The sequence below is a fragment of the Canis lupus genome, chromosome 18 (assembly GCF_048164855.1).
Source record: "Canis lupus baileyi chromosome 18, mCanLup2.hap1, whole genome shotgun sequence".
NCBI lineage: Eukaryota > Metazoa > Chordata > Mammalia > Carnivora > Canidae > Canis > Canis lupus.
In genome coordinates this window covers 37954253-37976271 of record NC_132855.1, presented here as the reverse complement: position 1 = coordinate 37976271, position 22019 = coordinate 37954253, and the positions used below count along the sequence as shown (strand labels likewise).

Here is a 22019-nt window from a genome sequence, read left to right as displayed (position 1 = left end):
CCTAAAAGGAATATGTTAGAATTAAGAGTAACCAGGAAAGAAGTTGAGAGCATTGTCCCTATTGATGATAAAACTTATTATAACTCTATCATAATCAAGACAGAGAATTAATAGCACTGAAAGATATAAATAGACAAATGGAGCAGAATAGAGAACTCAGGCACTGATCCTCACACATAGAGAAGCTCGATGTATAACAGATGTGGAATTATATACCAGTGCAGCAAAGATGGACTATTCACCAATCCATGTGAGGACATCTGGTTGTCCATCTCAGAAAAAAGAGATCACTCACTACCTTGCCCCATACACAAAAAGAAACTGTAAGTGGACTAAAGACCTAAATTTTACAAAGCAAAACACCAAATTTTAAGAAGAAAATATGAGTATCTTTAAGACTTTGGAGTCAAGAAATGTTTGTAAATAATATTCAAAAAGCTCAGACCATCAGAACGTACAACTTCTGTATAGTAAAAGGTACCCTAGGTAAAAAAGCAAAAATAAAAACAAAACAAAACAAAACAAACAAATGATAGCCCAGGGAATATCTGTAACCAAATTAACAAAGGATTAATATCCTAATACAAAAAACTTTGACAAGAAAGCAACACCAGGCTATTTGGGGTCTTTTCTGATTCCACACAAATCTTAAAATAATTTGTTCTAAAAAAAAAAAAAAAAAAAAATTTGTTCTAACTCTCTGAAGAAAGTCCATGGTATTTTGATAGGGATTGCATTAAACGTGTAAATTGTCCTGGGGAACATTGACATTTTCACAATATTAATTCTGCCAATCCATGAGCATGGAATATTTTTCCATCTCTTTGTGTCTTCCTCAATTTCTTTCAGAAGTGTTCTATAGTTTTTAGGGTATAGATCCTTTACCTCTTTGGTTAGGTTTATTCCTAGGTATCTTATGCTTTTGGGTGCAGTTGTAAATGGGATTGACTCCTTAATTTCTCTTTCTTCAGTCTCATTGTTAGTGTATAGAAATGCCACTGATTTCTGGGCATTGATTTTGTATCCTGCCACGCTACCAAATTGCTGTATGAGTTCTAGCAATCTTGGGGTGGAGGCTTTTGGGTTTTCTATGTAGAGTATCATGTCATCGGTGAAGAGGGAGAGTTTGACTTCTTCTTTGCCAATTTGAATGCCTTTAATGTCTTTTTGTTGTCTGATTGCTGAGGCTAGGACTTCCAGTACTATGTTGAACAGCAGTGGTGAGAGTGGACATCCCTGTCTTGTTCCTGATCTTAGGGGAAAGGCTCCCAGTGTTTCCCCATTGAGAATGATATTTGCTGTGGGCTTTTCGTAGATGGCTTTTAAGACGTTGAGGAATGTTCCCTCTATCCCTACACTCTGAAGAGTTTTGATCAGAAATGGATGCTGTATTTTGTCAAATGCTTTTTCTGCATCTAATGAGAGGATCATATGGTTCTTGGTTTTTCTCTTGCTGATATGATGAATCACATTGATTGTTTTACGGGTGTTGAACCAGCTTTGTGTCCCAGGGATAAATCCTACTTGGTCATGGTGGATAATTTTCTTAATGTATTGTTGGATCCTATTGGCCAGTATCTTGTGCATCACAATGCCAGATTTCAGGATGTACTACAAAGCTGTGGTCATCAAGACAGTGTGGTACTGGCACAAAAACAGACATATAGATCAATGGAACAGAATAGAGAACCCAGAAGTGGACCCTGAACTTTATGGTCAACTAATATTCGATAAAGGAGGAAAGACTATCCATTGGAAGAAAGGCAGTCTCTTCAATAAATGGTGCTGGGAAAATTGGACAGCCACATGCAGAAGAATGAAACTAGACCACTCTCTTTCACCATACACAAAGATAAACTCAAAATGGATGAAAGATCTAAATGTGAGACAAGATTCCATCAAAATCCTAGAGGAGAACACAGGCAACACCCTTTTTGAACTTGGCCACAGTAACTTCTTGCAAGATACATCCACGAAGGCAAAAGAAACAAAAGCAAAAATGAACTATTGGGACTTCATCAAGATAAGAAGCTTTTGCACAGCAAAGGATACAGTCAACAAAACTAAAAGACAACCTACAGAATAGGAGAAGATATTTGCAAATGACGTATCAGATAAAGGGCTAGTTTCCAAGATCTATAAAGAACTTATTAAACCCAACACCAAAGAAACAAACAATCCAATCACGAAATGGGCAAAAGACATGAAGAGAAATCTCACAGAGGAAGACATAGACATGGCCAACATGCACATGAGAAAATGCTCCACATCACTGGCCATCAGGGAAATACAAATCAAAACCACAATGAGATACCACCTCACACCAGTGAGAATGGGGAAAATTAACAAGGCAGAAAACCACAAATGTTGGAGAGGATGCGGAGAAAAGGGAACCCTCTTACACTGTTGGTGGGAATGTGAACTGGTGCAGCCACTCTGGAAAACTGTGTGGAGGTTTCTCAAAGAGTTAAAAATAGACCTGTCTACGACCTGTTGGGGATTTATCCCAAAGATACAGATGCAATGAAACACCGGGACACCTGCACCCCGATGTTTCTAGCAGCAATGGCCACAATAGCCAGACTGTGGAAGGAGCCTCGGTGTCCATCGAAAGATGAATGGATAAAGAAGATGTGGTTTATGTATACAATGGAATATTACTCAGCTATTAGAAATGACAAATACCCACCATTTGCTTCAACGTGGATGGAACTGGAAGGTATTATGCTGAGTGAAGTAAGTCAGTCGGAGAAGGACAAACATTATATGTTCTCATTCATTTGGGGAATATAAATAATAGTGAAAGGGAATATAAGGGAAGGGAGAAGAAATGTGTGGGAAATATCAGAAAGGGAGACAGAACGTAAAGACTGCTAACTCTGGGAAACGAACTAGGGGAGGTAGAAGGTAGAACTAGGGGTGAGTGAATGGGTGATGGGCACTGGGGGTTATTCTGTATGTTGGTAAATTGAACACCAATAAAAAATAAATTAAAAAAAAAAGAAAAAGAAAGGAACACCAAACCTAAAAAAAGAATACCTAAAAGAATTCACAAAGGAAAAGAGCTGAAGATCCACTAAGTACCCAAAAACCGTTCAAATAGTTACCAGGGAATAGAAATTAAAACAATGAGCTATATCATATATGCTTCATATTGGCAAAAAGGTAGAGAAAGGAGCATTGTCACATATTGCTAGAAGGAGGGTGAATGGGCAGAGCCATTTTACCCATTGTTCATTTTGGACAGGATTTTCACAATATCAAAACTGAAAACTTGCCTATATTCTATGATCTTCCAGTTCTACTTACAGTATCTATCACCAACTAGTGAGAGAAACTTGTAGTCTGATTTACACCAAAGGAAACTTGTAGAATATTTATGGCAGCATTGTTGGCAAAGGCAAAAGAATGGGAAGCAATTTAAATGTCTATCGATAAGAAGATGGATAAATTTTAAATGAGGTATTTTTACACAATAGACTACCATAGAGCAATGAAAATGAATGGATGAAGGACATATAAAAACAAATAAGACATGAGGCTGAATATAAATATATGGCAGAATGATGCATCATATAAAGTTCAAGAACACACAAAAGGCATATGTGGTTTATGGATAAAAACATATGTAGGAAAATCATAAAAACTTTGAAAGAATGATAAATACCCAAGTCATGATAATAATTAAGTCCGGTGAGGAAGAGGAGGGTCATGGGATTCAGAAGCACAGGGAAAGTCCTCTAGCTATATATCTGTAATGCTTCTTCTGAAAAATAATAGCTATAATAAATATGGCAAAATGTCAACATTTGATAAAGCTGAGTTGTGGATTACATGGGTGGTCTCTGTATTACCCTCTACACTATTGAGTATGTTAGAAATATTTCATTTTCTAAAGTGAAAGAAGATTAAGATTGCACTTCTGATTAGTGGCAAAACTGGGATTCAGAGTCAGGTAGCCTAACTGTTGAGCCTTACTACCCTATGTTGCTTCTCTGAAATTGGCACATATATGACATAATGCGTGTACACACATATACATACACTACATATATGTATGGTGACATGTCATACTCAGCACCTAGCATATTGCGTGGCACATGGAAACCATTCAACAAATGGCAGCTATTATTACTATTTATGTTAGTGACTGCTATTTACATTAGCACATTTTGTATCCTTTGTAATTATATATTTATGTATATGTAACATGTATATTCTTCTAGATCCACATCTTGCACATTCTAATACCCAAATACCTATAAGAATGATGACAATGTCAGCCACTACAATGATGGAGCTTAACCCTCAGGATGGCCGGCCAAATCCTGTGTGCCTTCAGGATTAGTTATAGAAATTGTGAAGGGTAAAGTAAGAATTCGTTCATGTACTCAACAGCATTTATTGAGATCTGCTTGTCCCCAGAACTGGAGATTCAGTAATAAGACAAAAAAGGAAACAAGGACCCTGCTGCAGTGCAGTAGCACTGTCCAATAGACATATAAAGCAAGCCATCTATGTAATTACAGCTTCTCTAGTTGTCACATTCGCAAAGTTAAAGGACACGGGTGAAAATAATCCTAGTAATGTATTTTACTTACCTTACTATGTCCGAAATTGTATCATTTCAATATCCAATCAATCTGCAAATGTACTAATGATACAGTTCACATTTTTGTGCTAAGCTCTGTAATCTAGTGTGTCTTTCACACTTAACACACACCTCACTTTATACTCTCATTCCCAGCATTCAATAACCACATGTGGCTGGTGGCTGCGGTGTGGGGCACTACATTCCTTTGAGTGATTAGTAAGATGAAAAGTAATTCAGAAAACATGCCAGTTGAGGGGAGTGGTAAGAGCAAAGGAAACAGCATGCTGGGATATAAAATAACTGGGTAAAAGGAGTAGGAGAGACATGCTTTAGGTTTCAGGACCAAATTTCTGAGGGAGTAGCTTTTGAGTTGAGATCTGAGACATGAGCCAGCCACAAAACAAGACAAGGGAAATACCCTTTGCTGAAATCTTACTATGTTATGTGCTCTGTTTATAATCTGGCAGGCAAGAATATTCTTAAAGAATTACACTGTGCCATCGCTTCTTGGCCTCTTGGCTAAGATCATGTGAAGAATCACACTATGCCAAAAGAGGGCCTCCGATGCTAATAAATATACAAATAAAAACCAGATAGCAGTCATTAAAATAAACTAAGATTTTTGGTTCTTCTTAAAAAGTAAGAGTTGCACTGAGCATAAGACCCCTTCCTGAATAAATATTCTCCTCTGATGAAATAACAGATGACACATGCAGATCTGTGTTGCATTTGGACATAAATGAAACTCCACATAATACGACATAAATTATCTAAACGCTTCTGATCACTATGGGCAGCTCACCTTTGGGCCTTGTACTCCAACTCCTACTGGCCCTCTAGGACCCGTAGCTCCTGTCTGGCCTACTTCACCCTAGTGAGGAAAGAGTATTAGAAGAGTATGTGACTATAGTAGCAATATAAAAATAATATATTCCTGCCTTTAGAGCTAGGAGCTTTCTTGTATCAACAAAATAAGATCAAACTGAGCTTTGTATGCTGGATTCACATTATGTGTGCAAATATATATATATATATATATATATATATATAGTAAATAGATATTAATTATATTGTCAATATTAACACTCACAATACATTTTAACATAAAACATGAAAATATATTTTAATATATATTGATTCTATTATTTTAATATATGTTTATATATAATTCAAATGCATATATTTGCCTAAAATCCCTTCAGGTGGATGGAGTTTTACCAAATTTGGAATGTATAATGGACTTGCTTAAAATACAGGCTAGGTGGCATACGCAAAAGGTGGCACCTGGAAGATGGACAGTTATACCCCACAGCAATGGAAATTGACACATGAGAAGCCAAAATGACTGTGAGTCCAGAGCAATTATCATAAGCAGAGAGAAAACCTGAGCTTCTAATAAGGAACCCACAGCAAAAAGCTCAAGGACAGTAACTTTATTCTATCACATGGCAATCTCTAAGGAGTATACTGGAAGGTGGGTACTCTCAGAGAAGTATTTATTTAACAATGATTAGTGATCATTTGGAGCAACGTTAAGGACAGCGAGTTAAATAAGAAGTGCCATGCCTCTCCCTAAGGGATAAAAATAATAGTTTTAATTTAGGACATAAAATGATTCCCACGTTCATAGATTTTTTTCCTTATCTCTGACTCTGTATCTTTAATTAAATGTGTCAGGAGTTAGGCCTACTGTGGCAGTGCTGGTGAGAATGGATTAGCCAGTCCACAGGTAGCCTGCTTGATCTGCTAGAATGGGATCTTTTGAGAAAAGGTAATAAAGAAAACAATAAACTAAGATTGCATAAATAAATGCTTCTAAATGTATAAAGATTACATACATTATCCAAACCATCAGGAATTACAGTAACATTTTGCATTAAGTAGAAGTCTGATTTTAAGTTCCTTTCATCTGCTGCTTTCCCAATGCACTGGCTACTGACCAGGAAACAGCAATTAGACATAGGTATGTTAAACTCTGCTCTCAGTTAGAAAATACCTTAGAACCAGGTAGGCCTTGTCCTGGAGGCCCTTGTGGACCAGGTGGACCCATAGGACCTTGGATTCCCTTTAAAATAAAACATTTTTAAAAAGTGTTAGTGAAATTAAGAAATTTGCATAAAAGTGGTTTCATACCCTCTAAAGTGAAAATTTCATTAACAACCCATAATACATTACTGGTAGTATTTGTTGAATGGCATGGTAGAGGCTGCCAGTTGAACCATAATATGCATTATCCCCTTTTTCCATACTAAGAGAATTTTAGCTGACCTGCATGGCTGCCAAGAATAACAACCATGATTCTCAATCCCTGTTGCATCCAGGTGTTGCCAGATGGACTGGATGCTGACCAACGGGATACAAATGGAAGTGATGTGTGCAACTGCTGATTCACAATAAGGGAAGAGGTATGCATTTCCCTTCCCTAATCCCCTTTCACAGGGGCTGAATTGAAGACACAGTGGCTATCCTGGACCATGTGGATGAGGAAAGCACCCTTGGAAGGGCAGACTCACAAGAATGAAGACTGAACTTCTGAAGACCCTAATGAACAGAGCTACCACACCAGCTTGGAGTTTCAAACAAGAGAAATAAAATTCCTTCTTGTTAACCTATTTCACATTTCAGTCACATGCAGGTGAACCTGTATTCTAGCTGTTTCAATCAAAATATAACAGGATGTTAAATTGAAGTTTTGACCTTAGGCTCTTAAGAAGTAGTAGTCGATAGACACCAAAATGAAGAATGTTCAAACACTAGATTCTCACTCACCTTGTGGGTATAAAAAGGGGAAGGAGATAGGATTAATTAGTTCTTCTCTGGAGAAAGTAATCTTATAAAGTGTTTTCTCTGAAGAAAATGAGAGGGGTTTGAGTTGCTTCTCTCTTTACCACTTCTAGAAAGAGAGCTTCAGTGAAACCACTTATTGACGTGGAGTTTTGCTTTGGTGACACAAGGGACCTATGTCTGACTCCTATCTGGGAAAGCTAAAATGGACTGTAATGGTTAAGAGAAAGCTAGGGTTGGATCCCATCTATCCCATCTATCCAGAGTTTGATAGCACAAAGGTCACACAAGTTTTTTCTGTGGATCAGATGTACTCTAGGTGAGAGATAGGGTTGGCCTGGAATCGTTTTGAATCCTGTCCCATAGGACCTGGAGGAGCAGTGGAATCTCAACAGAGAGAATCAGTATAGAACAAACCCCCAGAAAAGCAGAAGCTGATGATGAGAAACAGCTAGAGGAAGAGAGTCCTTCATCCATGTTCTGAGAGTGGCAGTCACAGGGGCAAGGCAGGAGCCCCACAATGAAGCTCAGTGTCAAGCAATTAGCAAGACCAGAGGATCCAAAGCCATGTGACAATAGACCATCCAAGAAAGAACCTGTGTCCTCCCCTCTACCCTCATCCTTGATTCAGCCTGGGAGGGATAAGAAGCATGTTTCTTCTCACAGATCATAGGTTTTCTCTATAGCTCATATCAGATAAATGAAGATTAAAAGGAAAATTAATATACTGACTGAATAATTTTTATTACTCAATTAAAACTGTGATTTACAACCTAGAGGTGACACTATGACTTGTTATTACCTAAAAGTAATATGAAAAGTTTGTAGCTCATTGATAATTTCTTCCTGCAGTAAGAAAAAGAAAAAACTTTCCTCACCAAAAAATATTTAAACAGTTGATGAAGAAAAACTAAAATTTTGTTTTGCTTACACCCCACAAGTTATGATTGTGTAAATAATGGCTACAGATACATGATTTTTTTATTTTAAGTAGTATCCCCTTTTCTCCAGCTGGATGACACAACTGCTTGTTTGTCTTTTAACTATAAATATCATTTTCTCTGGTTAATGAAGATGAAGCAGTCTAAACAGTTTAAGAAAGCTAAGGTTATTATGAGAAGGATGCAAAAGGACTCTTCTAGAATAATCTACAAGTTGGATGATATGTGACAAGGAACTAGAAAATTCAAAAAGATCCACCATATATGTTTGCACATGTGTAAATGTGGTTATTTGGTATTTTCACTCCAATTTATGACAGTTAATGTGGACAAGCCTCCAAACATTTCATGAAAATCTGCAGGTCATTTGAGAAGTATTATCAACATGTTCCTGAAACCAGGAGTTCTCCCAAAAACAGATGATTGGGGAAATTCATTTCTGTAAGAGAATTAGGAAGATGTAATAATAACAGTAATTCAGTGGGTAAACATGTTAAATTAAGGAGAAGAAAAATGAACAACTGTATAAATAGAGGTTACATTTAAGTAGGCTTTAAATCATTTGTCTTAAAAGAGCAATCAAATTCCTTTCTTGTTCAAAGCAGTTTACAAATAACACATTCTATTCAGTCTCCTATGCAGAGTCAGCTCCGTATGGACATCTACCTTAAAAGTTCTTTCTCTTGAAAATTTTGAGAGAAAGGGGTGAGGAGACAAAAGAAGTCAAAGAGATTTTCTTTTAAGCTAAAGAACAACAACGCCCACCAAGAACCAGCATTAAAGGCAACAGGAAGTTGCTGGTGGGAGGTCCAGAACTCACAGGCCATTTGGAAAGATTTGGCTTTCTTTGAACCTCATTTTTAGCACCAGGACCACAACACCCAGAACTAGGACTGTCCAGCCCCTTCCAGGATCAGAATGTAAGCCTGTCTGAAACCAGCAAATAAACTACAAAGTTTGAGACTGCCCAGTGCTGTAGTCAAACCATAGTTCTGGTGTAATCAAAATATCCAGCTCTTAATTATTATCTAAACACTTATATACAGACTTATCTTTGCTTTTCCTGCATCTTAATCCTCCTAATGTATTACACTAGGATCGCTACCAAGAGAAAGGAAATGGGAAAAGGAGTAATATCCAACTTTGCTGTTGCTTGGATTAACAACAACAAAATACTAATTAATTTCAAGACGTGGGGGTGGGGGGCACCTGGGTGGCTCAGTCACTTAAGCATCTACCTTCAGCTTAGGTCATTATCTCAGGGTCCTAGGATAGAGCCCTATATCAAGTTCCCTGTTCAGCAGAGAGCCTACTTCTGCCTTTTACTCTCCCTCTGTACTCTCCTTCTGTCTCTCAAATAAATCAATAAAATCTTAAAAAAAATAATAATTTCCAGATGGTTAGAAATAAATTCTAATGTCAACAATGAGATTTGGAATTCTTTCTTTTTTTATTCTCTTTTCCCACTCTCCTAGATAAGGGAAGCACTATTCTTTCTCTAGGCAACAGAATAATTCAAACCTTAATCATAAATCTTAAACCGATTGGCTACTTTCTACGCAGGAGGACAGTTAGCATAAAGTTGGATTTGTTCATCACTTTGATTAAATGAGATTCTATAGGTAGATAGTGCTATTACATTATCTTTATATTATTTAAATCTAATAAAATTGTCCAGCTTTTCCAAAAGTTATGGTCAGAAGATTTTGGAAGCAGTTAAGCCACGAATGTGGACATCTTCAGAGAGCTTTCCTTCCTTCTGACCAAGAGAAGCCAAATGTCATTTATAAACCCAGTCTGTAGGGGCACCTGCATGGCTCAGTGGTTGAGTGCTTTTGGTTCAGGTCATGATCCCAGGGTCCTGGGATTGAGTCCCACATCAGGCTCCATCTGCCTAAGTCTACCTCTGCCTATGTTTCTGCCTCTCTCTCTGAGTCCCTCATGAACAAACAAACAAACAAACAAACAAACCCAATTTGTGATTTGCTTCTATTCAGGAATGGTGCTCTTTAATTTAAATGGTTACCTCTGGTTCTGGTGCTTGTTTTAAGTTCAACACTTTTTTTAGATTGGTACAAGGCTCAGAGGTGGGAAATACTACTCTACTAGCATCGGGAGAGAGTGAGATTTAATCATTCATAAAGCCTCAAGGGGAAAACAAGCACACCAACTGATAAATAAACCAATGCTCCTAAGGAAAACTAAAAATATAAAATCACTCTGAAACTCTTATCTTGTTAACTAGGCATTAATGGTAAAACTCACAGCTCCAAGAAACACACATGTTAGTTTTTTTTAATCTTTAGAAGTTCTAAAAAGTAAAATCTCACAGAACCATCTTTTCTTTCCCCACATTCACTTTTGGCTGTATATTCCATTACTATTTGACTATCAATTATACTCATAGGTGTTTGCAGAACTGGCTTTCAACAAACACCAGTATTGGGCCAGAATGTTCTGTACAGAAGGGAAAGAGAAAGCTTTGATTACCTGTTCCCCTTGACTCCCAATTCCAGGGACGCCCATTGGCCCTTGGGGTCCCACAGGTCCCAAATCTCCCTGTATAGAAAATAAGATAGAAATGTAACCGTAAACCTCATTCTTTCATACTTTGCTAATCTTGAATTGTGCTGAAATGAAATCTAGCTATGCCATAAAAGGGTTCAACATAAAAAGTTAGAAAACTCTCTTTCTTTTAAACAGTGTATAGTTAAAGTTTGCCAAAGTAGTGAATGAAATTTTCACTACGTAGTCTAAACTGGTATTTGCACCAGTTTATATTTACCAATCATTTTTCTCACAAGGACCAAAAGTGCCTAAATGGGTATTATAATGACACAAACACTGCCTGTTAGGATCATAACAGAAATATTTAGAAGCCTAATATTCATAGGGTACAAGAAAATCAGGATTTTTCTAAATTTTCTAAATACCTTTTCCCTCCACATCTTGCTAAAATACATTTTAAAAATTAAGAAATTATTTAAGGTAAATGCAACAAAATTAAAGAATCACACCTTTTCCTTCCTTGAAATAAATTTGAAAAACAAATTATCAGTAAGAAGAACACTATCAATCATTCATTCTTTGTGTCTTTCAACAAATACTTGTGAGTGCCCATTATGTGCCAGGGATTGTTCCAAACACTGGGGAAGCAACAGTGACCTAAACAGCCAAAAATCTCTGTTTTCACAGAGCTTACATTTTAGTAGGGAAAACAGAAGATAGTAAACAAAATAAATAAGATAAAATAAATATTATGTTGAATAAGGGTAAGTGCTAAGAAGAAAAATAAATTGGGGAAGGAAGAGACAGCTATAGTTTTGTGTAAGGTGTCCAGGGATGGCCTCACTAATGAAAGGGAATGAACCAGGTAGAAACAGAAGAAAAAGCATTCCAGGCAGAGCAAACATCCAGTACGAGGATGATGCCTAGCACATCCCAGAACAGCAAGGACACAATGAGACGCATATATTTTTTATTTTTTATTTTTAGAAGAAGACTCTATGCCCAATGTGGGCCTTGAGCTCACAACCCTGAGATTAAGAGTCACATGCTCTACCAACGGAGCTAGCCAGATGCCTTAGGCATTTAAATGTCAATTGTATTTAGGCTACATTAGGATCCATGAACTTGTTCGTAAACAGCTGGAGACTAAACATTATTCTTAAGGGCCATACTGAGGTCTCTGTCATAACTAATTAACGCTGCTTTGGTAGTGAAGAAGCAGCCACAGACAGTACTTAACTGAACAGATGTGCCTATTTTCTAAAAACACTTTATAACAGCCAGCTCCATAGTTTGCCAATGCCTGGGATAGATAAATGTTTTTTGAAAAAAACTATATCACTAGATCATAGTTCATATAATATCATGGGGTGCCTGGGTGGCTCAGTTGATTAGGTATCCAACTCTTGATCACAGTGTTGTGAGTTCAAGCCCCACATTGGGCTCTACACTGGGTGTGGAACCTGTTTAAATAAATAAAGTATCCTTATCTTGTCATTAAGACATGCCCTAGAATATGCTTCTTAGTATTTTACTTTTTGTCAACCCCCAGTCTAAATAAATATCTAAGAAGGAAAAATGTAATGGACTCAAGTTCTAGTTTAAAGCTGGATTATTCTGATACAAAATTTGATTGCTTGTCATTTGGCAGACACTGGGCTAAATGTTTTTGATGCATTATCTCACTTAATCCTCACAAGTACTCTCTAAAGGTAGGCATCCCTATTTTCCAGATGAGGTTAAGTAACTTGCCTCAGTCACACAACTGTTTGATGACAGAGGCAAGATTCAAATTCACTCTCTCTCTGACTCCAGAACCCAACTCATAACCACTATTCTGCAAATATTCAATGAATGCATAAGAAGGATCCTCTTATGTGCATTATTATTTACATTTAATATCTGTATCAAAACTACTTCCTTGTGTTTTACCCATTACATATTTTGAGAGTCCTTATCATAGAGGTGTTTATCTTATCACTTGAATTACAGACACCAAAGTACTTGAATCTAGTATTATTTATAAAAAAAAATAGGAGAGGAAGAAAGAGGGAAGAGAAAGATAAGATGGTATTGATTTAGTAAGGCAGTAGTAGCAGATGAAAGCCTCATAATTACTATGTGATACTGTCTGATATTTCAATGTATTTTCTTTGTATGAGCTCCAGATGTAAAAACAAATATCATGATAACAACACCTGAAAAAGTTAATTTACTGAACTTATAAAACAATAGAACTGGTGTGCTCAGTTCTTACTGCTCCAAAGGAAAAAAAAAAAACAAAACTTACATATTGTTAGGGTATTTTGGAGCTGGAGCTGAACTATTTGAAACAAGAATTATATTGTAACTAAAATTTGCATAACTCACTATTTACCAGTATCTCTGCTATTTAAAAACAGAGACCTAGACGAGACAGCTATCAGTAAATAAAAGAAATAAGTAATTCAAAATTGAAACACAACACCTAAGATAATAATGAATATAAATTATTATTCTAATATATAATGTGATGATATGCTTATAGTTTAACATATAACTGACTCCAAATTGATATTAGGTCTCTGTTTTTTGCACATTTCTTATATCCTCTCCCCTTCTGGCAGCTTTTCCTTCCCACTGGTCTGTAAGACCTTATCAGCCTCCATAGCTCCTATTACCAGACTCACCACACTTCTAATCTGGGTATAATCTGCAGTTATTTTAAATAAAACAAGTAACTAATGAGAAAGAGAAAAGCAATGACAGATAGGCCATGGTATTAAACATAAACAATTTTAGAGAATACTGTCAGATATGGCCATTCAATGTAATGAACTAAGATAAAAGGAAGTCTGCTCCATAGTCATGTCTGAGCACAGACAAAAACAACAACATCCAAATCACCCATCCCCAGCAAAATGATCACATCCCCCTATACTAGCTGAAATGAATGACTGCTACTCTTTTACCAATTAAAGCTAAGCCTGACTCCATTTTTTCCCACATCCTAGATAAGAGGCATTAAGATAGCCAGTTTTAAAATTACCTCACTTCCTAACAGCATTCAATCCAAAATCAACTCCTACTTTCTTAGATACTTCCCCAAATCGCCTAACATAAACCCAAATCCTATAAAAAATCTTTAATCTTCTTACTGAATATAGATGAGTTCCCCGTGGTATGTGGCCTCCCTCACTGCACTGAATCTATAAACCTAAGTTTGTTCAACTATATGTGGATCCCTCTTGGTCCTTGTTAGAGGGCATCAATGCTAGTTTTCTTAAATAAATTCTCTTATTTTAGTTCTATTTTAAAGTAATAGTATTTGAGTGAGCACATAAGGATGGACATGCACTTTCTATAATGGGGTCAAGTCAATACATTTTAAAAAACTATTTTCTTTAATAAGAAGAGGTCTGTTTTGCTAATGTTTGGTTTCAAAGCCGCTTAGCTGAAGATAGTTTTACTGGAAGTCAAAACCCAAATAAACGAGACGTTAGTATAAATACACATGATAGGATATCTCAAATCATAATTCATCTTACATAATAAAATACCTTGCATATACTTGATTTATAATTAACTGGATACCTGTATGATACGGTCGTCAGGTTGAATACAGTTCATAAATCTACATGCATAAAGAACAGTGAACAAAATATTTTATTGGCATCTTTCCTATTGTATACCCTATATGCAGTACCTTGTCCCCTTTGATTGACAGGCCTTGTAATCCTTGCGGGCCAATTGGTCCTTCAGAGCCTTTTTCACCCTGAAAATATACGGGAGAAATATTAGTATATTAATAAAAATCGGGATTTAAAAACAGTTGAAGCATTCAAAGTATCAGATTCACTACTCACTACAAATGGGTAATTCTAGCTGACCCAAAGATTTGTAACTTGCAACAAAATATAATTAGTTTTATGACTCTTAGATAGGAAGAACTCTGTCCAAACAGAACATGTACACAGCATCACTAAAGTTGGAGAAAAGCTCCATTCCTGATATAATCAGATATACCTGGAAATGGAGGACCTATCTAATCATGCAGTACAACAAACAGAATCAATCCTCCATTTCCTTAACACTGCGCAACTAGATCCATCACACAATGAAAATTCATCTTTTGTATTAGTATATGAATACTTGCTAGTATTGAATTACTTATTAAACATTTTATATCATAATTTATAAACATTCACTGAAAATTTAGTTTTAGAACAAGTCATAGAAAATATTCTTGAGGTAATGCCTGGGTAGTCAGCGGTTGAATGTCTGCCTTTGGCTCAGGGTACAATCCCGGGGTCCTGGGATCCAGTCCCACCTTGGGCTTCCTGCAGGGAGCCTGCTTCTCCCTCTGCCTATGTCTCTGCCTCTCCCTCTATCTGTGTCTCTCATGAATAAATAAATAAAATCTTAAAAAAGAAGAAAAGAAAATCTTCTTGAAGGTACTTTAAGTCACATGACCTATATAGATAGCTCTGGTCGTAATGTAATTTACGTATGTAATGAAGTCATACGTCTTGTGAATTTGTGTGAAAAATAAACCATGTGATCAATTAGAAATAGCATTCATGGGCAGCCTGGGTGGCTCAGCGGTTTAGCGCGGCCTTTGGTCCATGGCATGATCCTGGGGTCCCCGGATCGAGGCCCATGTCGGGCTCCCTGCATGGAGCCTGCTTCTCCCTCTGCCTGTGTCTCTGCCTCTCTCTCTGTGTTTCTCATGAATAAATAAGTAAACTCTTTATTTAAAAAAAAAAAAAGAAATAGCATTCATTTCATGAGTTTTTTTAACCCAGAGTAAAATCAAAGAACACGTGCAAGAAACCTAAGAAACAGGAAAATATACCTTTAAGTCCCTCCTTATTTATAATTTATTCACTTTACCTCTACATCATCACAAACTAACCCCAAGTAGCTCATATAGAAAACTCCCATTGGCCCTGCTGGTTGGGGGATGAAGTATTCTGATTAATGGGCTTTTCTGAAATCTACCACAGAATAAAATTACATAAGATGACCCTAAAATAACCCTGAATATAATGTATTCTTTCTGTGAAGAGATACAGGGTGATGCAGTGCTGTGAGTTGTTATGAATAAAAGTATATTATTATAACATACAGTTGAACCTGTCACTAAGACCCGCCCTGCAGCCTGCTTTTTAATATTTCCCTTATTCATTTCTCATTTACTTATGTATCTTAAAAACCCCCACAGACTCTCAAGAGAAATAACCCTGGCTATTTGAATTTCCCAGGTTGTTTGGACTATTTATAAACAGAAATTGAGTATATGCCAAAAAATTCAAGAAATTATGTATTTTAAAAATTTCTAAAATGTAGCACTAAACTGCTGGTCTGTCTTCTGATAGTGATACTCTGGTTAGGTTAGGGCTTTAGTAATGTCCCCTTTATCTTACAAATGATTTCCATTGATTATGCCAAAATAAGTTTATGAGTTAATGAGGGCCTCTTAAAATTCAACTCAGCAGTCACTCACAACTTAGTAAGAATTAGGTTGTAACGAATTGATTTTTTTTCTCTAGTTGAAATTTAGGTTACTCACAGACAATAGAATTTTGATTCTGGTGGAGGAGGCTAAGAAGGAGATGATATTTTATAGCATGAGGCTGGGATGAGAAGGCCAGATCTTGGTGACCTTACCAAATAGCAGAAATGGAAGTTCTTAGATACTTAGAAAACAGCATCTGCTTCTCTGGGTGGTATGTGTATGCATGCATGTGTGTTTGGGGGAAATAATTTAGAAAAGAAGGAAAAAGGACCCTGAAAATGTATTCTTGCTTACTATGAAATTTTGTTGATGCTGCCCAAAGTTGGAAAATCATTTTCTGTGTGGCCTTTGGTAGATGGTGGATAAACAGCCTAGACTAGGGGTCAGCAAACTATAGCCCATTGGCTAAACCTGGCCCCCTGCTTGTTTTTATGTAAATAAAGCTTTATTGGAATACAGCCACACTCACTCACTTATACTTAGTTGATGACTGCTTTCATACTACACCAGCAGAGGTTAAATCATTGTGACGGATACCATACTGCTCACACAGCCTAAAATATTTATTTTCTGGCCCTTTACAGAAAAAGCTTGCCAACCCGTGATCCAGAGGAACTGGAGCACCAAGAATTATACATGGGAGCAGTAGAAACATTTAAAATCTCAATTGCGGGAACCCTGGGTGGCGCAGCGGTTTAGCGCCTGCCTTTGGCCCAGGGCGCAATCCTGGAGACCCGGGATTGAATCCCACATCGGGCTCCTGGTGCATGGAGCCTGCTTCTCCCTCTGCCTATGTCTCTGCCTCTCTCTCTCTCTGTGTGACTATCATAAATAAATAAAAATTTAAAAAAATAAAATAAAATAAAATCTCAATTGCCAGGTAAAAGATACTTTTCATAGCATTTTACTCCTTATGATAACAAGGTAATTCCAGTTCTGTCCTCCCACACATATTTTCTTTCTTTTTTTTAAAAATAAATCTATTTTTTATTGGTGTTCAATTTGCCAACATACAGAATAACACCCAGTGCTCATCCCATCAAGTGCCCCCCTCAGTGCCCGCCACCCAGTCACCCCCACCCCCTGCCCTCCTCCCCTTCCATCATATTTTCTTTCTTATTATACTAATGACAATATGATTACACATTGGTTTATTAGTTTCTTATCTATGTTTCACAAAACAAAGCTGCAAGTAAAGTTCTGTCGAAGCTATGCTCAATAACTTTTGGGCATAAAGATGCTTTTTATCACTTTGCTTGAATGACTACAAACTATGAGAGTTTTCTCATTTCACATGCAATAATTCTATCAAGTAAAATCTGTTAATTAGTTACTTATAATTGCAAATTTCACTACAGTTTCATGTCAAGGGAAAATTTACATATTGCTTCCTTTAGGTAGGGTGAAGATGGTCAGGAAAATATCTTCGACTTCTGATCATGGCTAGGACACATTTTTTAAAGTTGTAAATCATGACCATGCAAGGCAAAGCACTTTTTTCATAGCCCAGAATGTATTGTTACCTTTGGCCCTGGAAATCCTTCTCCTGGTAAGCCCCTCTCTCCTGGTGCTCCCTCAGGACCACGGGGACCCTGTTGAGGAGAAGAGAGGATGAGGAGCAGGAAATGAGCAGGAAAGAGAGAGTGGGAGGGGTGGAGAGAGAAGGGAGAAGGAAGGAAGATATGGTCATATCTTGATTCACACAGGCATGCGGTGGTGGGACTCCTTCTAGCAAACTCTATACTGATCAGTAGAATCATAGAGTTGTGAAGAATAATATTCCCTTTGTATTACTCATTCCAGTTGATTGGTAGAAGATGTTCTATCCCAGTGTCCTCAAATTAGGGGAAAACGGAAATTAAGTGATGATTCAGAATAAGGATTAGGAAATAAATCCTATGAGGAAAGTCTAAAAATCTAGGACTCTGTGGTCTGGAGAAAGTTGCAGTGATTACACAACTGAAAAATATTGGGGGGAAAAAAAGAAAGAAAAATATCAGGAGACCTCTGTGAAGAAATCACGGCACAGCTGCTTTAAAACATTGAATTCTGTTTACACATGTTTTAATTTCTATCCTGATACATTTGGATTCAAACTTGTATTTTTTCAAGGACTGCTGGAATCCACTGGAGGTTTATGTGCAAATAGGAATCTCAATAGCATCTTTCAGGGGAAGCATGGTTTTTGATCTCAGTGATTCAAATTAAGAAGTCCAGGTAGCTTTTGCTCAGAAAGGCACTTGGGAAATCAGGTGAAGATTTCTCATAGAAGGAAAGAAAAACAACACAGTTTCAAGCTTTGAAGTGGACTGGCTTGAAACACACTAATTGAAAAATAAAAGACAACAGCAAGATACTCACTTGAAGTTGGAATTTTAAAAAGGCAAGAATTTTCCCTGTCTTTATTCTTGGCCAGAAGGCAACAAAGCAGAAAAGAAACTAACAAGAATCTTAGAAGCACAAACTGAAGCTTTTCCCCTAATAGATCTAAAAAGATAATTAGGGCTTGCTTGGCAGGGAAGTGAACCTAAGATAGAATAAAGTCTACTGAGTTGCCCAGAAACTCCAAAGCCAGCACACTGCAGACACTGAACCATCTGGGTGCTCCGAATGCAATAAGCCAGAGTAATTTGAGAGGCACTGTCTCCTGAAGCCTGGTAGCAGAAGTAGGAGGCAGCATTTGCTAATCAGTGACTAGAGAGTTGTAAACAAGAAAACCAACTGTACCCCGTGTTTAATTTTTTTGCCTTTCCCTAATATTATATATTTTAAAAGACATCCTCCTTCAGAATTTATGCATCACCAATTTCGTAAAGACTTTAATTAAAGGAAAAAGCTAACATTTAATTCAATTTAAATTGCTCTGCTTATGGGAAACCTAACTTTTAACAACCTGAGACCTTAATCAAAGCACTAATATCCATGACAGCTCGCTCTAATGCTAGAGCAATTAACTAGGGGAAAAAATAAATATAAGCATGAAAACTAGATTGCAAACTAAAAAGGCAAGTGCCTAGCTAACATCACGTAATTTAACAACAACAACAAAAATTCAACAAATTATTCCTCTTTCCCAATGATGAAACAAATGAAAATAGCACAATTTACATTAAATGCAAAGAAGTCTTTTTCCAGCTCACTCAAATTTTTCCCATTCATTCAGCAAATACTGACCTAGTGGGTGCAAGGCACTGTGCTAAATTCTGGGAATAGCAGACAGACCTGCTCCCTTGTCTCATAGAGCTTACAGTCTTTCACAATAATTGAAGGCATATTATGGTGTCATCCAGATGGAGGTTCAAGTCCTAGCTCTGCTGTGTGTTAGCAGTGTGATCTTCAACAAAGATTTTAATCTCTCTAAAGTTCAGCATCCTTATCATAATGGTGATAGCAACAGTATGTACCTACATCAACTATAGGTATTACTCTAAGGGTTAGGACAGAGACACTTAAAGCTCTCATATACTGAGCACTCAATAAATGTTGGCTATCACTATCAAAATTATTTTACTTGAATCTTGTGATTATGAAGAATATCCTTTCGTGGCATATTTAGGAATAAAGTAGCCTCAAGCAAATGGTTTACAGTAGGCAATATGGAGAGAGGACTGCTGCACAGCATAAGCACTGAACCCTCCTTCCATTCCTGCATTTCTAGAGTATACCAGCCAAGGTGAGAGTGATGGCTTTGAGGAGCCATGTGTTCCAATCTGCTGAGAACAGAGGACAAATACTCATGAGTAGTCACTTAAAGGAATTTTAAAAAGCAGTGATCTAAGGTTTAATTACTATAAACTGTTGGAGTAATATCCCACATCATCAGTACATTCTCCTATTTTCCAGCTTAACAGAATGGAAGATGAGTTCTTGGTTAAGAGAAAGAGCAGGTACTTTGGTTAGATGAACTGCACTTTATTATGACAGTACTCATGGATTATTTTTAAAAGACAGAAATACCTCTATAAAAAACTCACAGTGTCCTTTTCAAAAGCCATGAGGACCAATTATAATTATGGCACACTTATCTGACTTCTCATGAATGCCACTAATAAAAAAATAATGGAGGAATCTAATTATCAGTTAACATAGTCTGACCAGTGACATGCTTTATTTGAGACATTAATGAAATAAAATGTGATTATCCATTATCTTATATTTTTCTTTATGATCTCACTAGTGTGGATAGTCAATAAAAGTGGTTTTAACATACATTGCAAGCATTAAAAATAAATATGCTAAATAATAATAAAAATTGCCCATAGTATTCAAACAGTACCATGTAATTTTTTAACCTCACAGCATTTATAGTTGTACATCAGGAAGTATTTTTTTACTAATAGTGCTCTGAATATACTTGTACAAAAAAGTAAAAACCCAAAATCACTTGAAATCATTTAGACAAAGAAACAAACAAAAAGGACCTTTGCAGAATTTTTCAGTCCCAAAGTAAGTCTCTATGTTACTTCTAAATAATTCAAAAACTCACAATGTTGGGTTTTTATTATGATATTTTGGTGCAAAACATTTTCATACATTGTGATCTGCCCCACCTTTGTTATGATTTCAGTTCCCAATTAAACCACAGACTTCATAGTGTTACTCTAACTTGTATAATTGTGGCTTAGAAAGCAAACAAACAAGAACTTCATATCCTGGCAGTATTGTGAAAACTCTCTAGCTACAAACAAAAAGGCAAGTAATACAAATTTTTCTTTAATACGAATTTTAAAGGCATAGCTGAAGTCACAGGGCTCCAAAACAAAAGGAGAGTGGAACATAGAACTGATGCTATGGCCATCCTGGGTGAAGAGTGTGGTTGTTTGGTGGAAATAAGTCTAGAAAATCTAAGAGAACTGGGAGCAAGGATTTTGGCTCACTCAATGGAAAATGAGGACAGAATTAGAGCTGAGATCTCCGCGTAAAGCTAGGCTCTGTGCTGGGCACAGACCCTGCTTAAGATTCACTCTCTCTCTCTGCCCCTCTACACCTCCTACCCCCGTGCACACTCTCTCTCTTAAAAAAAAAAAAAAAGCCTATGGTCAGTATATTATTTTTAGGATCAGATACCAATACTGATGACATTTCAAGCTTGTTAGCTAAAAGCACATCTTAAAAGTTCAATAACCAGGGGCACCTGAGTGGCTTAGTTGGTTAGGCATCTGACGTCGGCTCAGGTCATGATCTCAGAGTCCTGGGATCCATCCCTACATCGGGTGCCAACAGGTGCATGAAGCGCACAACAGCCACACTGGGTCCCTATTGGGTTCTGTGCTCAGTGGGGAGTCTGCTTGTCCCTCTGGCCCTTCCCTGGCTCGTGCACATGCTCTCTTTCTCAAATATATAAAATCTTTTCTTGAAAGTTCAATAACCATATATACATACATGTAGATATATGCATACACGCATGTGTATATAAAAATACACACACATATTCTTATACGTAGGTGCTTTCTAGTTAGATTTTTTTAATATTAAATTTTGAGGGCTCTTTATACAGTTTTAATATAAATCCTTTGTCAGATGTGTGGTTTGCAAATACTTTCTCCTGGTCAGTAGCTTTTCTTTTCACCCTTTTAACAGAGTTACAGGACAAACACTTTCACTGTCCATGAGTCCAACTAATCAATTTTTTTCTTTTTTGGATCATGTTTTTTGTGACATGTCTAAGAAATCTTCACTAAGCAGTAGGTCCCAA

The 22019-nt window shown here is 36.9% G+C and overlaps 1 protein-coding gene and 1 long non-coding RNA gene across 4 annotated transcripts in view; one reads left to right on the top strand and one right to left on the bottom strand.

Annotated features, from left to right (window-relative positions):
* LOC140608994 (uncharacterized) overlaps positions 1-17023 on the top strand; it is a 128773-nt gene extending 111750 nt beyond the window's left edge. Inside the window, exons 1-3 of one of the 2 annotated variants that reach the window (XR_012010996.1) lie at positions 5932-6068; positions 6916-6999; positions 16909-17023. This is a non-coding gene — a long non-coding RNA (uncharacterized lncRNA). Of the gene's footprint in view, positions 1-5931; positions 6069-6915; positions 7000-16908 lie in introns of those variants that run through there. The other variant, XR_012010995.1, reaches the window with a different exon arrangement.
* COL28A1 (collagen type XXVIII alpha 1 chain) overlaps positions 1-22019 on the bottom strand; it is a 162291-nt gene that overhangs the window by 88664 nt on the left and 51608 nt on the right. For both annotated transcript variants that reach the window (XM_072784046.1, XM_072784047.1), the window contains 5 exons: positions 17848-17916; positions 14513-14581; positions 10810-10878; positions 6591-6659; positions 5397-5465 (listed from right to left, as the gene is read on the bottom strand). In XM_072784046.1, coding sequence (XP_072640147.1) covers positions 5397-5465; positions 6591-6659; positions 10810-10878; positions 14513-14581; positions 17848-17916 — 345 coding nt within the window. The remainder of the gene's footprint in view (positions 1-5396; positions 5466-6590; positions 6660-10809; positions 10879-14512; positions 14582-17847; positions 17917-22019) is intronic.